This window comes from Saccostrea cucullata, unplaced genomic scaffold (genome assembly GCF_032062105.1).
Source record: "Saccostrea cucullata isolate Sc308-1 unplaced genomic scaffold, CSIRO_AGI_Scuc_v1 ctg383, whole genome shotgun sequence".
Taxonomy (NCBI): domain Eukaryota; kingdom Metazoa; phylum Mollusca; class Bivalvia; order Ostreida; family Ostreidae; genus Saccostrea; species Saccostrea cuccullata.
The window spans coordinates 543221-565622 of NW_026933671.1; the positions used below are offsets into that span (position 1 = coordinate 543221).

A 22402-nucleotide genomic window follows, 5' to 3' on the forward strand; every position below is an offset into this window, starting at 1 on the left:
GGCCAAATTCTGGAATTCCAGTAGATTGTTGGAAGACGTGGTCTCCAAAAACAACATAGATATTGTCGATTAGAATCTCAAGCATCTTTTTGTTGTCAACTTCAGAGTACTTGTGTGTACAATCAGAATGTTTTTAACAAAATAATTTTGCAAAATAACAAATGACATAGTAATTAAATTTACGAGTTCCATTTTTATTAAAAACTCAGCTGTCAGTGATATCATGAAGTTGAAAAATGATAAATTTTTAAGCTGTTGACTATGTTGAGATTTTTGTTATTTCAAATTTTCCAAAAGTTCCTTGAAATTTTTAAGAATTCACATCTGATTTCTCGAATAAATGTATATTGTTGCACAGTACCCTTGAACTTTCTCCTTCACTGCTGTTAATAGCTTAGTGAGGGGTAAAGAAAGAGGCTTGGTTTTGCTGGAACTTGCTATGCCTCTTTGATTGTAAGGATTTTAATGAAGTTTCAGAATCCAATATAATATAGTAATTCAATTCAGTTTGGTTGTTTTGATCAATTAGAAAAATGTGAGTTGTTTTAACTGCTTAAGGTACAATTGTTAACAAATTACTTTAACATTTGATAAGTATATGAAATATAAATTGACAATTCTTTACATTTTCCCTATGCATACCGAAGCTTTGCGAAAAAAAAAGGTTTGATAAATAGGATTGGTACATAATCAATTAGGTTCTCGTGGTAAATTTGATGCCGTCCAAACTCATAATTACTATATATTTGATAGATATTTTAAAATAATTCTTTATAACTTATATGCTTACAAATGTTTAATAAATTAAACCCTTCAAATGGTATACTGTAAACCAACTTTTATTCGCGACTTTATTTTGCGATTTACCGGGGATAAACTAGCTCGCGATGGTTATTTTTCGCGATCAAGCGTATTTTGGATCTGTTATTAATAGGCACAAAAACCTTGTAAGGGCTCTCGCGAACCTCGCGAAAATTTCTCGCACGCAAATAAAAGTTGGTTTTAAGTACTTAAACGGTGTTATTTAAAAACGTTGTAATTTTCGACCACTTGAAACAACGTCTACCCTTGATGACGCTATAATGACTTTATCTCATTTGTTTGGTTTGAACATATTTAATAACTAAGATGAACTATGAGGATAACCAACAGGAATAAACCTTAAAAGTCCATCGAAACAACACAAATCGAAGGTAAAACAAACACGGACCCCTAAAACATCGGGAGCGGGATCAGATGCCATTACGGAGTCAGCATCCTCTGTCGACCCTGTCATAATCGGGAACACAGAAAAATCCGTAGACAATTCATTGTGTAAATAATGGCAAAACAATACGACAACGCAATACTGTCTTTGCTGACAAGTTAAATGTATAGACAATAGAACCTGCAAAATGATAACTTGAAATGAGACTGTTAATAGCTCTGTTTCATAAACTTTTTTTCAAATATGTTTTAAGAAGATGATTGTTGGAAGAGCATGCTCTTGTATATCTAATGCACAAGGAGATGTAAACTTCGTGTAGGTGATATATTATAACAAAAAAAGCATTTTCATATATAGCTGATTTATCTATATTTATGTATACTATGTTTTTTTTAGTAATTTTGAAAAATGTTGTATAAGATAAGCACAAAAGAGTAACATCCTTTAAAAAAAGACAGTTGGTATTATTTGGAATTGTAAAGATTTAAACTTTGCATACATGATTGCTTATATTCAAAAACTTTAACTCCAAACACCTCAATTTGCATAAAGGTAATTTCATAAGAAAAAATTAAGCATTGTCATAAAGAGCTAGATAAGCATATAGATATTTTAATAATTGAAAAATATTAATGATAAAAAATCCTTGAAAGAATTTAAAGATATTGGCGTAGGTACATTCTACATGATGGTTATATTTTAAAACTTTAACTAGGCATGATAGAGTTAAGCCGCTTTTTCCGCAGGAATTATCAAGTTTTCATACATATCAATCTTACCGAAATGTTCAGTGAATTAAAAAAAAATATCGCAATTATAATATTTTACTAAAATTTTCGTTAAAATTGATATGTATAAAATGTATAGAGGATGGGCAGTGTTTTGAAGTTGGATATGGAATCTATTTCACTTGCAGAAAAGGATGTTTATTTTTATCTTCAGAAGCGTGTATTTCAATTGCAATCGTAAAAAAAATATTCTTTTAAAAAAGTAATGGCATATCGGAACATTTTGTCTCACCGTTGAAATATATTTCATATTCATGTAGCTATATAACATGTTAATGATAAAGACAGTTAACATCCATCGATCACAAAAAATATATAAACACAACAAATATGGCATAAAACACGGACCCCTGGAAATTCCAGAGGTGGGACCAAGAGCCTAGAACTGGCTAGAAGGAGTAAGCATCTGTTGATTGGTCACTACCGCCGTGAGCTCTGTGTATTGATCAGGAAGACAGGACTTTCTACAGTCAAATCAGTAGAAAAAAACAAAGGCCGTACAACTGGTATGAAACAAGTCAGACAAAATACGACCCATTTATAGAAAATATATGTTAACATGATCAATATTACGCCATAGAATTTACAAAATACCGACTTTACACGAGTTTTTTTAGATCACTGTAACATTAACATATCAGTGAGTAGCACGCCTTGCTTTAAGACTAGTCGTACTCAGAGAAAGCTCTTGAGTAGAGGGTAAATGTTGGGACAAAAAAAAAACATGAAAAGGTGAACGTGGAATATTACTACATAATGCACTTTATGATGATAACAAACAGTATTCAGGCTCAAGAGTTTATTTAAACAATACAAATCAGGAGCAGATCAAACACGGACCTCTAAAATATCAGAGGTTGGTTCACATGCCATGGAGAAATAAGCATCCTCCGCCAACCGGCCACACAAAGCTGTGTGTTCTTTGTCATGATCGGGAATTAACAGAAAAATCCGTTGATAATTCAATGTTTAAATAATGACACAACAATTAGTATCAATGAAAACATCAATCAGTTTTTATCTAAATGATAGGTTGAATTGGTTGATATGATCATTGTATCTTAAACTGAAAGTTGACATGGAAACCCTGAAGTGATCTCGCTCTTTATATTATATTGTTGTATTGGCCCCCGTCGTTTATAGTCGGTAAAACATCAAAATACCAGTATGGAGCAGATAATTCATACTCTGGTGTCTTTTTTCAAGTTCACTAGAATATATTGAATCGATAAAATAACTATTCAAAATAGCTTTTGTTAATTAACTGATCATCGTAGATACATCAGAATGTCAAACTAAAATCCAAAAACCAGTGAATTTTTTGTCATGTAGAGTTGAAGTTTTTAAAACAATTGTGCTTTAAAGAAATTTGAAAAATAGCTAGCTTACAAAGAAGCACAATTAGTGTCCATTGGAATTTCAAGTTTTTTGAAAATTTGGTCTTCAAAGACTACATAAACTTTTTTCAATGAGGAACTCCAACATCCTTTGGTTTTCGACTAAAGAGTTCTTGAGAGTATTATCAGAATGATGTTTAAGGAATTTTGCTGCTCACAAGATGAGAAAATCTCTGCGTTCTGTTTTTACTGATGAAGAAGTTGTCTTCGATTTTAAAGAATTCTTGATTTGAATTTATCGTGAGAAAATTATCATATAAAGCTTAGAAAAGTGGAACATTTTTTTGTAATAGATTTTGAAAAATTTGGTGGTTTTTTTTTTAAGTTTCTTAAGTTCTTTAGAATTTTTGAAATCCACATATTGATATCGAAAATCTGATTTTCATCAATTAACTGTAAATACAAGGATAAGTAAGGTTTGATATTTTCTAGTTTTAAGCTTGCAATTCAATTCGTTTTTAAGTAAATATATTCAGCAATTTTATTTACATATGTTTCAATTGAAATTTTACAACTGCTAAGTTTAGACCACGAAATCCAAGACGAGCAACATGTTAAACCACATTGCGTGTTTTTATTTTCATTGTTTTCAAGGGTACAATTTAATAGACTGATTGCAAATAGATTTGGTTTAGATATTTTAAATCTAGGTCCAGCTTTGAAAGTAATCTCTATGAGTCGTATGCGACATAGAAACAGGGGAATCTTTTAAATGTTAAAGTCCTACTTTTAAAAACTACAAATATACTCTTTCTTCTCTCTGCAATAGACAAATAAATGCCAAATTTATGTTTCACTTTATTGCACTTTATTGCCAATAAAGGATAAACTTAAGACCCATGCAACTTGGTTCCATATATGTACACTTGAAATGATTTGTACTTGGATTTTCGTAATTTGGTTGATAAACATTGAAAGTAAGATTTACGCCCATCCTGATTTACTGTGATAAAAATTAAACAATGACCGTTCGAAACACTGTTTTAAAGGCGGACAGAAAAAAATATATACATGTATAGATATAAAGCTAAATATGTATGATAAACCATTTGATTCATTATAAGCATATTAGGTGATGGCAAAAGTCAATATTACACCTCTATGCTGACATTATTACATTTGCCTTTGGTGTAATAGGCAGCTTCTTCTAAATCAGTTTTGTCCCTTAAAATCTTTAGGAAATAATGTATTGTTATTATTATTGGTATCTAGCATAATAAAAAAAACAACGCGAAAACTTTTAAAATGTTTTATTCGTAAAATATAACGCCAAATGTTATATAATTTTAACAGTATGTAGTAAAGGTATTGAACTAAAACTGCTGGTGAGGTTAGAATAATGAGTTCCAAAAACTTTTTTTTTCAAAAGAATTTATTTCCAATACAACAAAAACTAATTAATCTACAGCCGGAATTGTCATAGATCATATTGTTACATGTATTCAGGCATCACAAGGCCTGATGGAGTTTCCTCGGCCTCTCTTTTTGTAATGTTTTACACCAAAGTAGATACAGCTCCCAACTGATGTTAGGGTAGCCAACACCAAGGCAGAAATGACCAAAAGAGTCACAATACCTACCAAAAATAGAATGATTCCTACTAAATAATAATTGCAACATTAATGACTTCTAACATATGTTAAGTCACTGGTGTAAAATATTTTAAAAATGCATTCATGATAGCTCTGACTTTTTTTTTTAACTGACAGACATAATTACAATTATAATTATTAAAAAGAGCAGACCTATTTTATACACATATTGAGAAATAAGAATCATTACATTTCAGTTTATCAATTAAGTATGTTTATTTTGCATTTTCTTTGTAGAGTTAGATTTTAAAAAATAGGAAACATCTTAACACTGAAAGAAGTATAAAATGATAAAGAAAATATTGTTTCCAAGCAGAAACATTCAATATGAAACACTTACCAAATGGTCTGGGTAGGGCCAAATTTTTGTCTTCTGAAAAGTCGAAAGTGGAGGTAAAGATTTTTTGAAATTAATTGCAAATATTCTACAAAAATGACCTTCTTTCATAAGAAAAATATTCAAAACATAATGTACTTGTTTTCAACTTACGAACGGGTTCTCCATGCTTAGACGACGGAAACGCTTGAATACTTGAACGAGAAGTTAGTGGTAAAGAAACCACATCTGCTAATAAAATAGGTATCTTAATTTGTCTTTCTTTGCCATTTCTTAAACAGCTTCCAATAAAGAAATTTAGCAAATAACATGAAATTTTAATGCTTCTAATACATAGACAGAGTTTTAGATCTCCACAGGAAAAAATATTACTAGTAACTGTAGCACATCAACCTTCGGGAACATGTTCTACCTTCAGGTTGAAAATTTAATGGTGAAGGTAAACAAAGAAATACAAAAAGTAGTCTGATTTATCATTTTTTATAGAAGAAAATCTATTTAAATTGGTACGTGAACAAAGAATTTTGTGCATAAATCGGACCCTTTGAGTATTCAGGACAAGTAATATTGTTTGTACAGTGTAATAATTTACATACTGATGGTTGAAGGTCTCTGTGTACTTCTGGTAGGAGGACTGGTTCTAGTAGTTGTAGAGAACAGCTTCGTTGATAACGGTATTGTTTGTTGTGTAGCTGCAGTAGAGCATGAATAAATTACATATTTCACTTATTTCAAAATTACTAAGAAAATTAGAAAATATTTTTTCCTAATTTTTATTTCTCCGGTTATCACACAAATTTAACACTGAACACTCCTTTCGTTTATAGTTCATCTAAAATGAAAGGCATTCGAATAACTATTTTTTAAAAGTCTCTTTAGTCATGAATAAACCAGACTTACTACTTTAGCAGTATACCGAAAACATGCAACTTTCCTACTTTTGTGCTAAATATCAGTAGCAAAAAAAATTGTTCTCTGAAAAAAAATTTCTCTACACATCGAATAAAATATCAAATGTACAGGTATCATACGTCCAAGTTAGCGTGAAAAACACAGCAGTAGAATTTTGTGTTTTTGCTTTGTATTAACATCGATTAACATTTTTTTGTTTAGAAATTGATTGTGCCTAGACAATGAACATTTCAATTCATTCACAGTTTTGCCATGTTTATAGATATACAATGAGTTGATTTTTTTGTATGTCTCTTTATTAGCAGACCTATTTTTGTATTCACATGAAGCAGAATTTATGCAAAATCTTATGCGTGAAAAAAGAAGAAAACACTTGCTGTGGCCTTCAACTCGACTTTCAGATATATCGAAGACGTATTGTCAATTAACAATGGTAATTTCCATTCCTACGTCGATACGATATATCCAGGAGAGCTTGAGATTAAAGACACGACAGAGTCTGACACATCTGTTTGATACTTGGATATTTTACTTGAAAAAGACGTTAATGGTAACCTAACAACCAAGCTATATGAAAAACGTGACGACTTTAACTTTTCTATCGTCAACTTCCGGTCCCTTACTTATGCAGCAATATTCCTTCATCACCTGCACACGGAGTGTACATATCTCAGTTGATTCGATAGTATCGAATCAACTGAGATATATACACTCCGTGTGCAGGCGAATCGATACGCAAGAGCATGCCCTACGTATGAACAATTTCTAATACAAGGTAAATTATTGACAAGCAAGTTGATGAAACAAGAATATCAACAGTCTCGTTTAAAGTCATCTTTTCGTAAGTTCTATGGTCGATACAATGACCTTGTCAGCAAGTACAATTTATCATTGAGTCAAATGCTGACTGACGTTTTTCATACCAATTGTTAGTCCATTATTTATACACTGAATTGACGAGGGATATTTCCGTTATTTCCTGATCATGACAAGGAGCACACGGCGGGTGTGACTGGTCAGCAGGGGATGCTTTGAAGATAATTATCTCATTTTTAAACCTTTACTGATATATTCGTGAAAACAAGGCGTTAGTGTAATTATATATTTTTGTTTCTTTGTTTCTTTCCACCAATTGTCAGTTCCACAACCTTTGACCTTCAAATATTAGAACAATCCATTTTTCCATTCTTATGTCGATATGTTATATCCCGGTGAGCTTGACATAAAAGATACCACAGAGTCTGACACATCTGTTTCATATTTGGATAGTTTATTGGGAAAAGATGTTAGTAGTTATCTAACAACAAAGTTTTATGATAAACGTAATGACTTTAGTTTGTTAATGGTCAACTTCCCTTCTTATGCAGCAAAATACCCTTGTCACCAGCACATGGAGTTTATATCGCTCAATTTATCGATGCGGAAAAACATCCACTACGTTAAAAAAGATTTCTAAAACGACGTAAGTTATTGCCAAACAAGTTTATGAAGCAATAATATCAGTTTAAAGTCATCATTTCGTAAGTTCTGTGGTCGATACAATAACCTTGTCAGCAAATACAATATATCAATAAATCGACTCACAGACGTTTTTCATATTAATCGTTCGTCCATTATTTACACACTAAATTGTTGACGAATTTTCCGTTATTTCCTGCTCACTCCTCCATGACACCTGATGTTTAGGGTCCGTGTTTGCTCTGCTCCATAATTTGTATTGTTTAATGGACTTTTGAGCTTGAATGCTGTTCGTCATCTCCACATAGTGAATTCCTTAAGAATTCTTGTTATATTTATCGGTATATATATTTTGACAATTTTTATTGTTCGTGTCGTTGGTCATTTTCAGTGCTTTACATATATATATATATATATATATATATATATATATATATATATATATATATATATATATATATGTAGGACTCCAAAGTGCGATGGGACTCCAAAGTCCGATGGTCACGCCAAAGTCTGATGGTCTGCGCCAAATCCCGATGGTTTGACACGCCAAAGTCCGATGGTGCCAAAAACAATTAACGTTTATGACGTCATAGTACCACTGCCCCAAACCTCAATACCGCGCCATGCCAAGGTCTTAAAAATAAGTATAAATATACAAATGCAAAAACTAGCCCTTACATCTCTCAGATAGGTGCTCGAAAAGTGTGTAATAAAAATAACCTCGATATCTTGGGTGGGTGCAAGACTAACAATAAAATTGTATTTGAGGACGAATTCAGAAATGGTGGCTTTTAAATGCAGGACAACGGCGTCAAGGATTGACGTCGGATTATTGTGACGTCATAAACGTTGATTGTTCATCGGACTTTGGCGTGTCAGACCATCGCACTTTAGCGCAACGTGTCTCTTAGGAAACGAGCCATCTGACTTTGGCGTACGTACCGACAAAAAAAACCCATCGGGGTTTGGCGCAGACCATCGGGGTTTGGCGAGACCATCGGACTATGGCGTCACCATCGGACTTTGGAGTCTTATATATATATATATATATATATATATATATATATATATATATATATATATATATATATATATATATATATATCTCCAAAATTTAAATAATGTCTCAGTAATCGGATAACAATATTAAAAAAAAGTTAAAAAGAAAACACAAAAATCCTCAGTTAAGCTTTAGCGCTTTCATATTCAATCTTCAGAAGCTTCTATATATATATATATATGGATATCTTAAGTTTGAATAAGGAAAAATATTTTCTATGAATTATAATTTACTGTAAGTATTAGGAATGAAGAATAATGATCCATATACAAAATTGTGACCACTATATTAGAATTTGATAATAAGAAATGATGCTACCTGTAGAGCACTTGTCCGCAGACTGACAGACCTCTGTTTGATTGTAATCACTCTCCGTCATGTTACACAATTTTACAGCACATTCCTCAAAAATTGTCTCAACAGTTACTCCGTTTGGACAACACATGCCAGGCATACGATACCTTAAACCTTGTCCACATCCCGAGGAGCAATCTGACCATTTGGCCCATATTATGATGGTACAGTATGTTGATTTAGTACAGTTGAACTTTGCACTGGAATACACAGTAAGTGTAAGAAATATTAGAACAGAATTCACCATAACCATTCTTTCCATTCTATGCCAGATCTACTCTGATCAAATCACTGCGATATCATTAAATATATCAGAGACCCAGATAATTTCATCGAGATAGAGTTCCTGAACTCCTTTATCTTAAAGAACTTTTTGAGGTAATATATCAAATAATGTATTAAATTGAAGCAGAAGCATAGTAAAGATATCTACAAATAAAAAAAAAACAAATTTTTATTGTTGTCCTAATATAGAGTAAACATTTTTTAAAGCATAAAATTACAAAAATACTTTTTATCTGCAAACTAAAACTCTACTTTAATCTAGATATCACGAAAAATTATTTGAAGAAGAAAAAAAAAAGAAAAAAAGAGAGATGGAAGCTGAAATAAAACAAGTCCCTAGTAAATATTGTTAATTGGTAGTACGTCGCCGTTATATCTACGATCTTGAGTCACAGTTTTAGATAAATACAAAAGTAGGTGTCCTAATGATGGGAAGCAATTGGGTACATATGAAAATTTTAACAGATGGAAGACCTGATCTCAAAAACTACGTAGATATCGTCTATGAGAAACCCGAGCATTTCTTAATATCAAATTCATTGTACTTGTATGGTATTTTAAATCTTAATACACTGTGAGGATTAATACATTCTTTTTGAAAACTGAAAATTTGAACAGTAATCCTTTTCATAAATCAAGTAAACAATAAAACGTTGGAGCAGGGCAAAAACACCGACCCGTGGTCAAAAGGCAAACATGTACGATTTTTTCCTTGTGATAGAAGTTCTTAGTAATTTTACTGATTTTAAGAATTCTGTACATCTGAAAAAATATTTCAAACGATCAATTTCAAAAAAAGATTTCTTCTTTCGTGTGCTCAAGACTTCTAATTCTGTTGCAGTTTTATTCAGTTAAAGTAATCTTTCTTTAGATCTAAAGTGATATAAATTGAAATCTACAACATTTTACTCAATTTGTATTATCTTACATTCATATAAGCCAAGAGACATCAATAGATAATTTTATTTTCATGTATTTTCCTATATTAAGTTAACATTAGTGATTTCTGTTTATTGCCTCGATGTCTTTGAACATTTTTACTAAAGTGAAATGCTTATCTTGTGTAAAAAATGAAACACTCACTCTTTTATACAATATAATATTCTCAGTGTAAAAAAAACCCAAAACATTTTACTTCAGAACCAAATCAAAATAAGTATGCATAAGATGGATACAGTGACCGACATTTCCAAATATCTTTTGTGTAAAAAAAATCTTATTGATTCTTTGCATAAATGGCGTCTTTCTTTTCATGCAAATAAAGACACAATTTATGTGCTACTTCAATACTGGTAAAGATTATAGTATGATCCTTTCTACTTAGTTTTTTGAACAGATGAAATATGGAGATAACGGATCGCATTCAAGCTTAAAAGTCCATTCAATAATACAAATCTTTCAACTTTTAAAACACATGTTCCAGATCTACAATTCATGATGTTGTCAGATGTTGGACATTCTTTCATTGTCCACACATATCACTTGTAATTTTTTGGGTTTTTTTAGTTTTATATGATGGTGTTGCTATTTAGAAAAAAAGAAGTGCTTTTAATATTTACTTCTTGTGTAATACTAGTAGACTATAAAAAAAAACAAACGCCAACCTTCACCCAATTTCATTTCCTTTTATAAAAACTTAAAATATATTCATTTTTCCAACATATGTACATTGTTGCCCTAAAAAAACCCAGACTTTAATCTAGATTAGATGCATAGATTGTTAATGACAAATATCTAATAACTCTATCTCGTCTTTACACTGTAAAAATGACATCAAACAGTCTGTATTCAAATCATAGAGAATAAGTAGAGCTAAAAAGACAAATCAATCGTTCTCCCATTTTAATACCATCTAAAATATTACTGCATTTCAATTTACAATTTCTCAATTTGTTTATCAATACTATTCTGATACACCCCTCATGAATACATACAAAAATAAATAAATAAATAGATAACATGGCTAAATTTCTTTACTGAATTTATGTCATTAGCTAACCTGAGCTGAAAACGAGTGAGCTTTTCTAATCACATTTTGTATATACGTCTGTGTGTCTGTCCGTCTGTAAACTTTTCACATTTTCATCTTTATCTTGCAAATAAGCATCCTCGAGTGAAAGGATTTCAAGTCTGTTCAAATCAAGATCTACACCCTCTTTCAAAAGGAGATAATTCAGTAAAATCCTAAAAAGGACTATATGTCACAGGGTCACGGTCTTGTTAGAAGAATTCAAAACAAAACTGGTTCGGCCGTTTATCAATTTATTAATGGATATAAAGAAAAACCTAGAAAATAGAAAAACACTCTCACAACACTCATACAAAACAATACACATAGACAAACACGAAACAAAAGGACATTTCAACATTTACGAAAAGTAATAATTAAATAAGATATTCAAACGACTGCCAGTAGATCGTTACATAGATTAAACAAGTAAATGAATTACAAGTTTAATGAACATCTTACCAGGCATCCAGTATTAAATAAGAAGTGTTAATATATGTTGAACATCGATTGAATCGATCTGTGATGATATATATAAGCAATCTGTTACCGTAAAGGCTGAAGAGCTTGGGGTGGGGATTTCGGCGGGTTTCTTACTTTATATAGTGCACGGATTAGTGAAACATGCATATAAATTAGTATAACGAAATCCATTGGTCCATGGTAGGTCACTGGTCAGTCATACGTAAAGGAAATGCTAAAAACAGAAATTCACCTGTACAAAACAAATCACTCGCACATGGCTCTCACATACCTGCAAAACCAGTTGTATTCGATTGGCTATGCGCGCCAATCAGAATACGTACTTAATAATGCGCAAAGCATCAAAGCAAATATTTAATAATAATCATAATTTAATTACAACTGTGACATTCTCCCCTGCTAGGGAAAATTGCTCCTGACATTTTAATAAATTACTGAATCAAATCACAATGTCCATGTATCATTATAGACAAAGTATTAAAACAAAAACATACTTACAAACAAAATGAACATCAACTATGTGACATTCTCCCCTGTGTATACTATACATAATAAACTGGGGTAACCTGGTGCACACACTCACCGTATCTTTCCGGTTTTCTCACCTGTCTAGTAGAACGTCTAGGGAGGGGTGTTGGTGTACTCTGTACAGTAGATAAATTGCGATTCAAGATAGAATCAGTAGTATTATAATACGTACTAGCAGTAGAATCAGGATAAGTACTTGGACAAGGATGAGAAATAGAACTTGGAAGTCTACTTACTCTACGTTGTGGAATGATATAAACCTGTCTACCATCAGAATCTGAGTCTGAATCAGAAGATTCAGAGCTTGAAATAGCAGCGTCACTTACCTTACACTCACTATCAAGTGGAGGAGTAGGAGTGACTGGGGTCGGTGTCTGATCAGTAGTTTTTAGAGGGAGTGTCTTAGATCCTGGGCTGATCTGCTCTGTTTCTGATAGCCTGGGTATATAAGAGATTGGCAACAACATGTTTCTATGCATTTATCTTTACATTCTCTTTTTTCACAATAAACACGGGAATATCAGGGCTGGGCTGTTCAGTAACAATGTAGGGGTCTCTAGCCCATTTATCAGCCAGCTTATTCTTTCCCTTCAAACTCACATTTCTAATTAATACACGATCACCGACCTGTATTTTAGATTCTCGGACTTTTGTATCATAGATGCTCTTATGACGAGTTGCGTTCGTTTCTGCTTCTCGTGAAGCAATTTTATAAGAAAATTCGAGTCTCTTCTGTAGTTTCTTCGCAAAATTATTGCGACTACGTATTTTCTCTGACGTATCGGAATTTAAATTGAGAAACGCATCAATTGCTAATCGTGGATGTCTCCCAAACATGAGGAAGAAAGGGGAATAACCAGTACTCTCATGTCTTGTTACATTGTATGCATGGGCAAGTGTACTTACAAAGGATTTCCAGTCATCCCTCTGTTTGTTGTCTAGGGTACCCAGCATCTTGATAAGAGTCTGGTTAAACCTTTCAACCATACCGTTCCCCATGGGGTGATAGGGAGTAGTTCTAGATTGTTTCACACCAGTTATCTTGCAAAGCTCTCTTATGACATGACCTGTGAAACTTCTACCTTGGTCACTGTGTAACGTGTTAGGAAAACCATAGTGTAATATAAAATTGTCAAACAAAATCCTAGCAGTTGTCTTTGCGGTCTGGTTACGTGTAGGAAAAGCTTGTGCATAACGGGTGAAATGATCTGTTACCACTAAGACATTTTCAAATCCACCTTTACTCTTTTCAAGGGATAAATAGTCCATACAAACCAAATCGAGAGGATGGTACCTCTCAATATTTACAAGTTCAGCTGAAATTTTCTCTGGTGTTTTGAACTTGACACAGCGATCACAGGTCTTGTTTCTGTTGGTGATGTCCTGAATCATACCTGGCCAATAGAATCTCTCTTTCATAAGCTGGGTTGTTCTTTCTCTGCCATGATGTCCTAAATCTGTATGTAAGTATTCAAATGCTGCATCTCTGAAATGAGCTGGTAGAACCAATTGCTTGACATGATCATGGTTTAAAAGAGATGTTCTATATAAAATACCATTTTCAATTAACAATTTGTCTTTTTCTCTAAAATATTTGCAAACTTCTAGAGTCTCTGATTTTAAATCTGACTTACATAGTACACATCCCTGCTTCAATAAATGTACAACTTTACTAATATCCTTATCAACTGATTGTTCTTTTTGCCAATCAATGTCAGAAAAAACACATGAATCAAGACATGAAGTTTCAGGTAAGGAAGAAGTGTTCGACTCACTCTGTGCCTCACATTGTACAATACCAGTACTTACATTCATACATGAAGCAGATGTGACGTTGTCAGGTAGGTATATATTCTCAAAGTAGGGACAGTGCTCTCTGTTTGTAGTTTGTGCATTACAGATAGACTGGACCACATCAGGAATGACGTCTGTATCCAAGGGTCTTCTAGATAAGCCATCTGCATCTGCATTGTTAATACCCTTCCGGTAACGGATGGAAAAATGAAAGTTGCTCAAAGCAGCTAGCCATCGATGACCTGTGGCATCAAGTTTAGCAGTGGTCAAAATGTAGGTGAGCGGGTTGTTATCAGTGATGACCTCAAAGTTGTTTCCAAACAGGTAGTCATAGAACTTTTCTGTCACCGCCCATTTCAATAAAAGGAATTCCAACTTATGCGCGGGATAGTTTCTTTCGCTGTTCTTCAAATCTCTACTAGCATAAGCTATCACTCGCTTCTCACCATTCTGCTGCTGACAAAGCATGGCTCCCCAACCATTTCTTGAAGCATCTGTATGGAGGATGAAAGGCTTGTCGAAGTCAGCATAGGCGAGGACTGGTGGTGATGTAAGTTTCCTCTTGATTTCTTCAAACGCCTGAGACTCCTCATCTCCCCATCTCCATGGTGAAGGTTTGACTTTGGACTTACCTTTTTCCTTAGAGTTTGTAGAATGGCCCTTCAGAAGATCGTTGAGAGACTTAATGATCTTAGAGTAATCTTTTACATACCTCCGATAATATCCTGCAAATCCTAGGAATATTCGAAGTGTCTTAATATTGCGAGGGACTGGCCATGTAGAAATAGACTTGGTCTTCTCTGGGTCTGTAGCTACATCTGCTTTACTTACTACATGTCCTAAGTAGGTAACACTCTCTTTGGAAAACTCACACTTCTTGGCCTTATGCTTAAGATTTTGTCTCTCAAGTCTCTGAAATACAGCTGTTAGTCGGTCCAAGTATTCGTCAAACGTTTGCGAAGATATGAGTATGTCATCGAGGAAAACAAGACAATCTCTCAAGTTCAACTCAACCATACCTCTTTCCATAATCCTCTGAAAAGTCGCAGGTGCGTTCGTCAATCCAAATCCCATTCTGTTACACTCATAGTGACCAACACCGCTGACTGAAAAGGCTGTTTTCTCTTTGTCCATTTCTTCTATCTCAACCTGCCAGTAAGAACTGGTTAAATCTAGTTTGGTGAAGAAGTTAGACCCAACCAATCTGTCGATAGTGCCGTCAATGCGAGGAAGGTTGTATGCATCCTTGATGGTTCTGGAGTTGAGTTTCCTGTAGTCCATGCAGAAACATAAACTACCATCTTTCTTTCTGACCAATACTATGTTGGAGAAATATGGGCTCTGTGATGGTCTAATAGCTCCAGCATCCAGCATCTCCTTAATGTGTTCTCGTACTTCTGCATACATTCCAGGTGGAATTCGTCTGTATGGTACTTTGAATCGTGTGTTGTCTGTAAGCTTAATTTCATGTATTAAAATATATCAGTCTTACCTATATCAGTTGGTCCATCTGAAAATAAATGAGTTCAACCAGAGAGAAACTTCTTAGCCTCACTTACTTGTTTGGAAGTTAATTTCTCCTCTGAAATCTTGATGTCCAATTCCTGCAAAGACATTCTGGGTTTCTTAATACCTTGATCCTGTGTTTCAGGATTCCAAGAGTCCACTAATTTTACACCACTTACTGAACAGAAAAGTGATTTCGGTGGTATATGTACGAGGGTTGTCCGTAAAGTTCGTAGACAAGCTAAGAATTGAATAAAAGTTGCGTCGTTGATATTTATTATTAGCATATTTTTAATCCTTTACTAAATGTGAACTGAGAAATGTAAAATCTGATTCAATTTCAAATGTTTAATTACAATTATGACTTCATAATAAGACTTGGTATGGAGACTCGGAGCACCGCAAAATTTTAATTAAAAAATTATTTATCACTTTATAAATTTCATTTGTATTTTATAAAATTCTGCAGAAATCTGGATGACTTTTACATTATGAGGTTGACAAAAGTTATCACTTCAAACCTGCAAAATTTGAATATTCAACGTTGAAAAATGGCTAAGCAATCAAAGTTGGAACATATTAAGGCGAATCGGAATTGTTCAAAAAAAGGACGTTTTCGGAATAGGTGGAGCAGTGAGCAGTGATAAAATTCTGCGTAGACATCTGATAAACACCTACAGAGACCAATACATTTTTTAAACAAACGGGAAAACATAGTAAAAGGAGCCGTACATTAGTATTTAAGTGATATATAATATTTTCGGACGGAAGGAACAGTTTAAAGGATGACATGCGTGAAGGAAAACCATCATTCCGAGATTGCAGTGCTGTAAAAAAATGAACTTCGTAACGTGACTTTACCGTATTTCCATAAATAAAATCGTTTTTACGCGGACAGAGGTTAGAGGATTGGAGGATATGAGACAGGTATTATTAAATATTATTTTACGTATGAAACCTGAACATTATGTGCACATATTTATGACTGGTTAAAGCGACGTAAGAAATGTATTGAGTGAAACGGAGACTATATTGAGAAAAGTAACATGTACTCGTATTATGCTTTTGACGTCAGATAACGTCAAGAATTTTCATTTTAGTGCTCCAGGTATGAGTGTGTGTCTTTTTCAATCTGATAAAAATATAAATATTTGTGCTTTGTTTTTGTTGAAAACTTGCATGTTAATAAAATGAAACACGAATTTAATGAAAATAATATATTCATATATTTTATCAATGTTTGTCAGTAATTATCAATGTTGTCCACGAACTTTACGGACAACCCTCGTACAATAGAGGCTGAAATATTGCAAACCCTAACAAGAATAGTAGTAGTATGCTTACCCTGGGTAAGGGAAATAACTCTAGGACAAACAATGAGACCTCCCGATAACGAAGTATTTGTTTGCTCACAGCTGAAACAATACCTTGGTTATTTCTTACCAGACCTCTGATTACTTTTGTCTCATTTGGTAACACTTGAATGGTATACTGTAAATCACTTTTTATTCGCGAGAACTTCATTTTCGCGTAATTACGCGACAGGGTATGCTCGCCAAAAATTCATTCTCGCGTATAATAGAATTCCGTAAGATTATATAGAGCAATGACCACAATTCGTGAAAATTTTGTCTCGCTAATAAAGAGACAATGACTAGCTCGCGAAAATAAGGTGTCGCTAAAATTAAGTGATCTACAGTACTTGTTAGTTGTCTTCACTGGTGTTTCATCATTCATACTGTCAAATGCTATCTTCCATTGTTCTGGAACATCCTCTGAATCAGTAGAATTCTGGCTACAAGCATTCCTGTAAAAACGAATGAAATTAGTTCCAACAATCATAGGTACTTGCCTTGAATAATTTGTCTGGGGAACTATTAGAACAGGAATAGTATATGTAAATTCACCAAAGCAAGGTACACATATGTCAATTTCTGCATAGCCGCTATATGGCAAAGCACTGCCATCAGCGCTCTGAACATTGACAATTCAAAATTCTGAACTGCAAAATATGCAAAAACAACTTACAGAATACACATCACTGTGGTATTCACTTCAAGTTTGGAATTCACGTGGGCGCCATTTGTCACAGGGTCACGGTCTTGTTAGAAGAATTCAAAACAAAACTGGTTCGGCCGTTTATCAATTTATTAATGGATATAAAGAAAAACCTAGAAAATAGAAAAACACTCTCACAACACTCATACAAAACAATACACATAGACAAACACGAAACAAACACATTTCACATTTACGAAAAGTAATAATTAAATAAGATATTCAAACGACTGCCAGTAGATCGTTACATAGATTAAACAAGTAAATGAATTACAAAATTAATGAACATCTTACCAGGCATCCAGTATTAAATAAGAAATGATAATATACGTTTAACATCGATTGAATCGATCTGTGATGATATATATAAGCAATCTGCTACCGTAAAGGCTGAAGAGCTTGGGGTGGGGATTTCGGCGGGTTTCTTACTTTATATAGTGCACGGATTAGTAAAACATGCATATAAATTAGTATAACGAAATCCATTGGTCCATGGTAGGTCACTGGTCAGTCATACGTAAAGGAAATGCTAAAAACAGAAATTCATCTGTACAAAACAAAACACTCGCACATGGCTCTCACATACCTGCAAAACCAGTTGTATTCGATTGGCTATGTGCGCCAATCAGAATACGTACTTAATAATGCGCAAAGCACCAAAGCAAATATTTAATAATAATCATAATTTAATTACAACTGTGACATATATATGCGATATATTGCATAATTTTGGCCCAACAACAGTCATACTTTGAAAATTTTTGAAATGTGCTGAATTGTATATATTGAACGAGAAATTTAGATTAACAAAACATATCTTAATTTCAAAGCAAGGTATTGAAAATTTTTGTTTTTATGACGTCAAATACTAGTCGGATTTTGTTGTTGTTGTTTTTTTTCAGAAAGAGGAAAAATGGACAAAATTTGCTAAATTTTTACTATAAATTCAATAGAGCGAAGGCCTGCTCTAGTTACATATTTCATTGATATTATAATTTAACACATTATATCAAGGTATTGAGCTCTCTGACTTTTACACAAAATATCGACGTACTAAACATCCTTTTCTGTCAAAATCATGGAAATTTTAATTTACGTCATTTTATATGTATGGCGTCATGGCTCATGAAATTATTCAGTGCTTTCAGTCTGCAGATATCCTTCTGTTTTAGAACATAATAATATCTTTCCCCGTCTTAGTCTTATTTTTTTTTTGGGGGGGGGGGGGGTGTAAATACTGGTCATTATCGAATAAAGTCCTTTGGTGGTATCTTTAAAAAATATTCTTCCCGAAAACCGTTGGGCCAAAAGAATTGAACTTTAAAAAATCTTTTATAGTCAGAGCAAACATTTTTTGTTTTCAAATGCTGAACCTCGATGGTAGGGTGGGGTCAGAATTGGGGAATACAGTTTTATATACGAACAAATCCAGTTTAATGAAACCATGCACCAACGAGGGTAGGATGGGGCCGACCCCCAAGCGAAGCCAGCGACTAAAATGTTTTACGAAGGACTATATAAGAAAAAAAAATCTTTAAAAATCTTCAAAATTCTTCTGCTCAAAAACCGCAAAGACATTGCTTGTATCGATATGAAAGCATCCTCAAAGTGTAAAATTCAAGCCACCCCCTGTAAACTTTGCAATGCTGAATTGATTTGAGCTTTTTCCTTGCCAATGGGTTCAGGTGCGCCCTGAAGCTCATGTATATCTTGATCAACATACATATATTTTGTGAAAAAAGCTACGATCTTCTGTATACAGTCGTAAATAACTAGGTCGATATGACCTATTCCTGACCCAGTATCACGGAGAGAGTGTACTGTGGAGTGTTTTGTACAATAGAACTACTACTGAGTGCGAACATGGGAATTCAAGCTCTTAAATTTTTATTTTATTTTTTTTAAGAAATGTCTCCGTAAATAAAAACATAATTGCTGAATTATTATAAATTGCCGTTTAGATACATTTTGGGAGCTTAAATTTAAAAGTTACAGCAATCAATATAATCACTATTTTTAAATTTTCAGACTATATGTTATTATCCATAGTCTCTCTAAACACTTCGTGCTTAAGATTCCGTCTTTTGCTGCATTTCTTCATCCAAACAGCACAAAAGAGAAGCAAACTACAACGGCAAGGAGAGCTGACACAACCACGAGAACTATGATAAGATCTGAAAAATACAAACAGAATTTTTAGAATTCTCATAATAGGAACTGCTAGAAAACCTAAGGCTGTAATTTTGTGATTTTATAAGCATCAAATGCTTATACAAATTATTTATTTAAAAAATCCTTATTAGATAAGTTTGATCAATTTTCATGTCAATATTATTAGCTGCTTTTACTTTTATTAAAAATATATCATCATTTTAATAGTCTGCAGAGCAAGAAGAATTTTTGAGTTGGACTCAATCCCTTTTATTTAATTGATAAACATATACATGTAGTAACTTCTTCTTTTATCAGACTGTTACTTCCTTTGTATTCTAGTTTTTCAGAAATGAAATTACCAAAGATATCAGTTGCTTTTGAGCTTGAATGGTGACTTCCCTTCTCTGGATCAGACGTGGTTGTATTTGAGGAGTCGTTGTATCCTGTGTTCAGAGTTGGTGACACACCAAAATTTGACAGCGAAAAGATCTTTGTCGTCGACAAACTTTGACGTGGTTGATAGACATTTGGTTTTGAAAACAATTTCATCGTATTTTTATTTGACACAATTTGGATTGTTACATTTTCTGCTAAATTTGCTGACCAAGGTGCGTTCTTAAGGGTTGAAAAAGAATCCGATAAGTTTGATTCTGTAGAAACTCTTATGGTTGATGATGCTTGGTCAATGGTTTTGAAAACCCTAGCTGAAGTTTGAGTTGATGTGCTTTTTAAAAATCGCCCTAGTAATATACTGGTAAGTACTAAACTGGAAGTTCTATTATGCTGTACCTGTATTTCTGTTTTGAGTAAAGAATCTAACATTCTAGTTTTCAATGCAGACGCTGTTGAATGAAGTAATAAATTTGCTGTTTTATGCTCAATTCTTTGATCTAAAGTTTGTTTTTCTGTACTTTGTAAGGTTGGTATATTTGGAAACTCCGATGAAGTTTGTTTTTGTATAGTGTAAACGTTTGCTTTATTGGCCGACACCGATGTTGGACTATTAGCAGACACGGATATCTCCTGCCCTGGTCCACTATATAAAAGTGAAGTTGACGCTTGTGATTCTGTTGTTGGGAAAGAGGCTAGATTTTCTGATCTTTCCGGCAACAAGAAAGCTGGCGTTGATTGCTCAGTTTCTGTCCCTGCTGATGACGTGATATCTGACGTCACATTTTCATACCTTGATCCTACTCGAAACGGTGATACACTGGTTTGTTTCTCATCTATTTCGGAACTTATCATTGACGATGTCATGGTTTCAACAACACTGGGCTTCTTTTGGTGGATTTCTGAAGTTTAATAAGTTAGGAAATATTACTCCATTGCAAAGAATTTTTCTGTGACTGTTTTTGAAGTATCGTTTTTGATTTTTAAAAAAGATTTTATAACTGGAGTTCTTCCTTATACTAAGGGAAAATGTAGTTCCTGTTGTAGTTATAGATTATTTCGAGTACACCGTATTGTAAAAATGCAAAATGGCAAAATACCGCATCTTTACATGAGTGGGAAACGCGGATTTGGGCGTTGAATAATATGCAATCGTTCAAAGTATGCAATATGAAATTTTTATCACTGTCATTTGGTGGGGAAAAAATCACCTTTAAGTCATTCATAATTGAATTAAATAAAATAGTATAGCAAGACAAAAGTGAAGAAAAATTAAAGTCGATGGTTTGCATTTGCAAATGGGTTGAAATGTTAAGCTTTGAGTGCCTGTTTTAACACGCGTAGCAATGTATCTATAATGTTTATCAACTCCTGTGTGATATCCAAAGATATAATTTATGATATCAAAAACTAATAAATGTCTCTTTAACAAAATAGTGTGTAAAAATATTGAAAGTTTAAAAAAACAAACCTCTGGTGTAAAAAGAAAAGATGTCCTTTGTAAAGTTACATTTAGTTAAACAATTCAGTTTAATGCTCTCTGTTGATTCATTCCTGCTTTTAGAGGGGCAACAAACCCTATTAAATCTCATCTGGTACCCTTGGGGACAGTTTGCTGTTCCATCACAGTCAATCCACGGAGTTGAGCGAACTTCACATGGAGCATAGGTTTCGCCTCCGTATAAACAATTGAAAAACGAAGAAACATAGTGAATTGGAAGTAAGAGAACAGTAGTCATCAAAAGCATCTTTTCTGTGTTCAATTGCGTACACAAAATAAATTGTGATGTATACGTATGTATTTATTGTGATAAATCAGGATTAGGAAATTTTCCTTTTCCCGTTTCGTTTCTTGTGAAGTACTAGTATGCTTTGACGGTAGATAATCTGTGAGCCTTTAAAAAAGGAATAGTATGGTGAAAATGTTAATCTTTAATCAGTTGGCATAATATTATCTATATAAGGACATTTTTAGCATATGTCACTATATCACCTATCTAAAGTATCATATGATCTGGAAACAATTCAGTAAAAAGTAATAAAATGACTATATGCAACGAAAAGAGTATAGGTACTTTTTCATGCATC

The 22402-nt window shown here is 33.4% G+C and overlaps 2 protein-coding genes across 2 annotated transcripts; both read right to left on the reverse strand.

Moving 5' to 3' along the window:
* Positions 1–4483: 4483 nt before the first annotated feature.
* On the reverse strand, positions 4484–9352 carry LOC134238929 (uncharacterized). Its single transcript, XM_062721045.1, has 5 exons — positions 9073–9352; positions 5918–6013; positions 5475–5552; positions 5305–5357; positions 4484–4564 (listed from the first exon to the last, which is right to left on the reverse strand). The coding sequence occupies exons 1-5, from the start codon at positions 9206–9208 to the stop codon at positions 4484–4486; spliced, it is 444 nt and encodes a 147-aa protein (XP_062577029.1). The 5' UTR covers positions 9209–9352.
* A 10339-nt stretch (positions 9353–19691) lies between these two features.
* Positions 19692–22402, reverse strand: LOC134238924 (uncharacterized). Its single transcript, XM_062721041.1, has 3 exons — positions 21786–22402; positions 20284–21216; positions 19692–19944 (listed from the first exon to the last, which is right to left on the reverse strand). Exons 1-3 carry the CDS (start codon positions 22060–22062, stop codon positions 19868–19870), a joined length of 1287 nt encoding a protein of 428 aa, XP_062577025.1. The 5' UTR covers positions 22063–22402; the 3' UTR covers positions 19692–19867.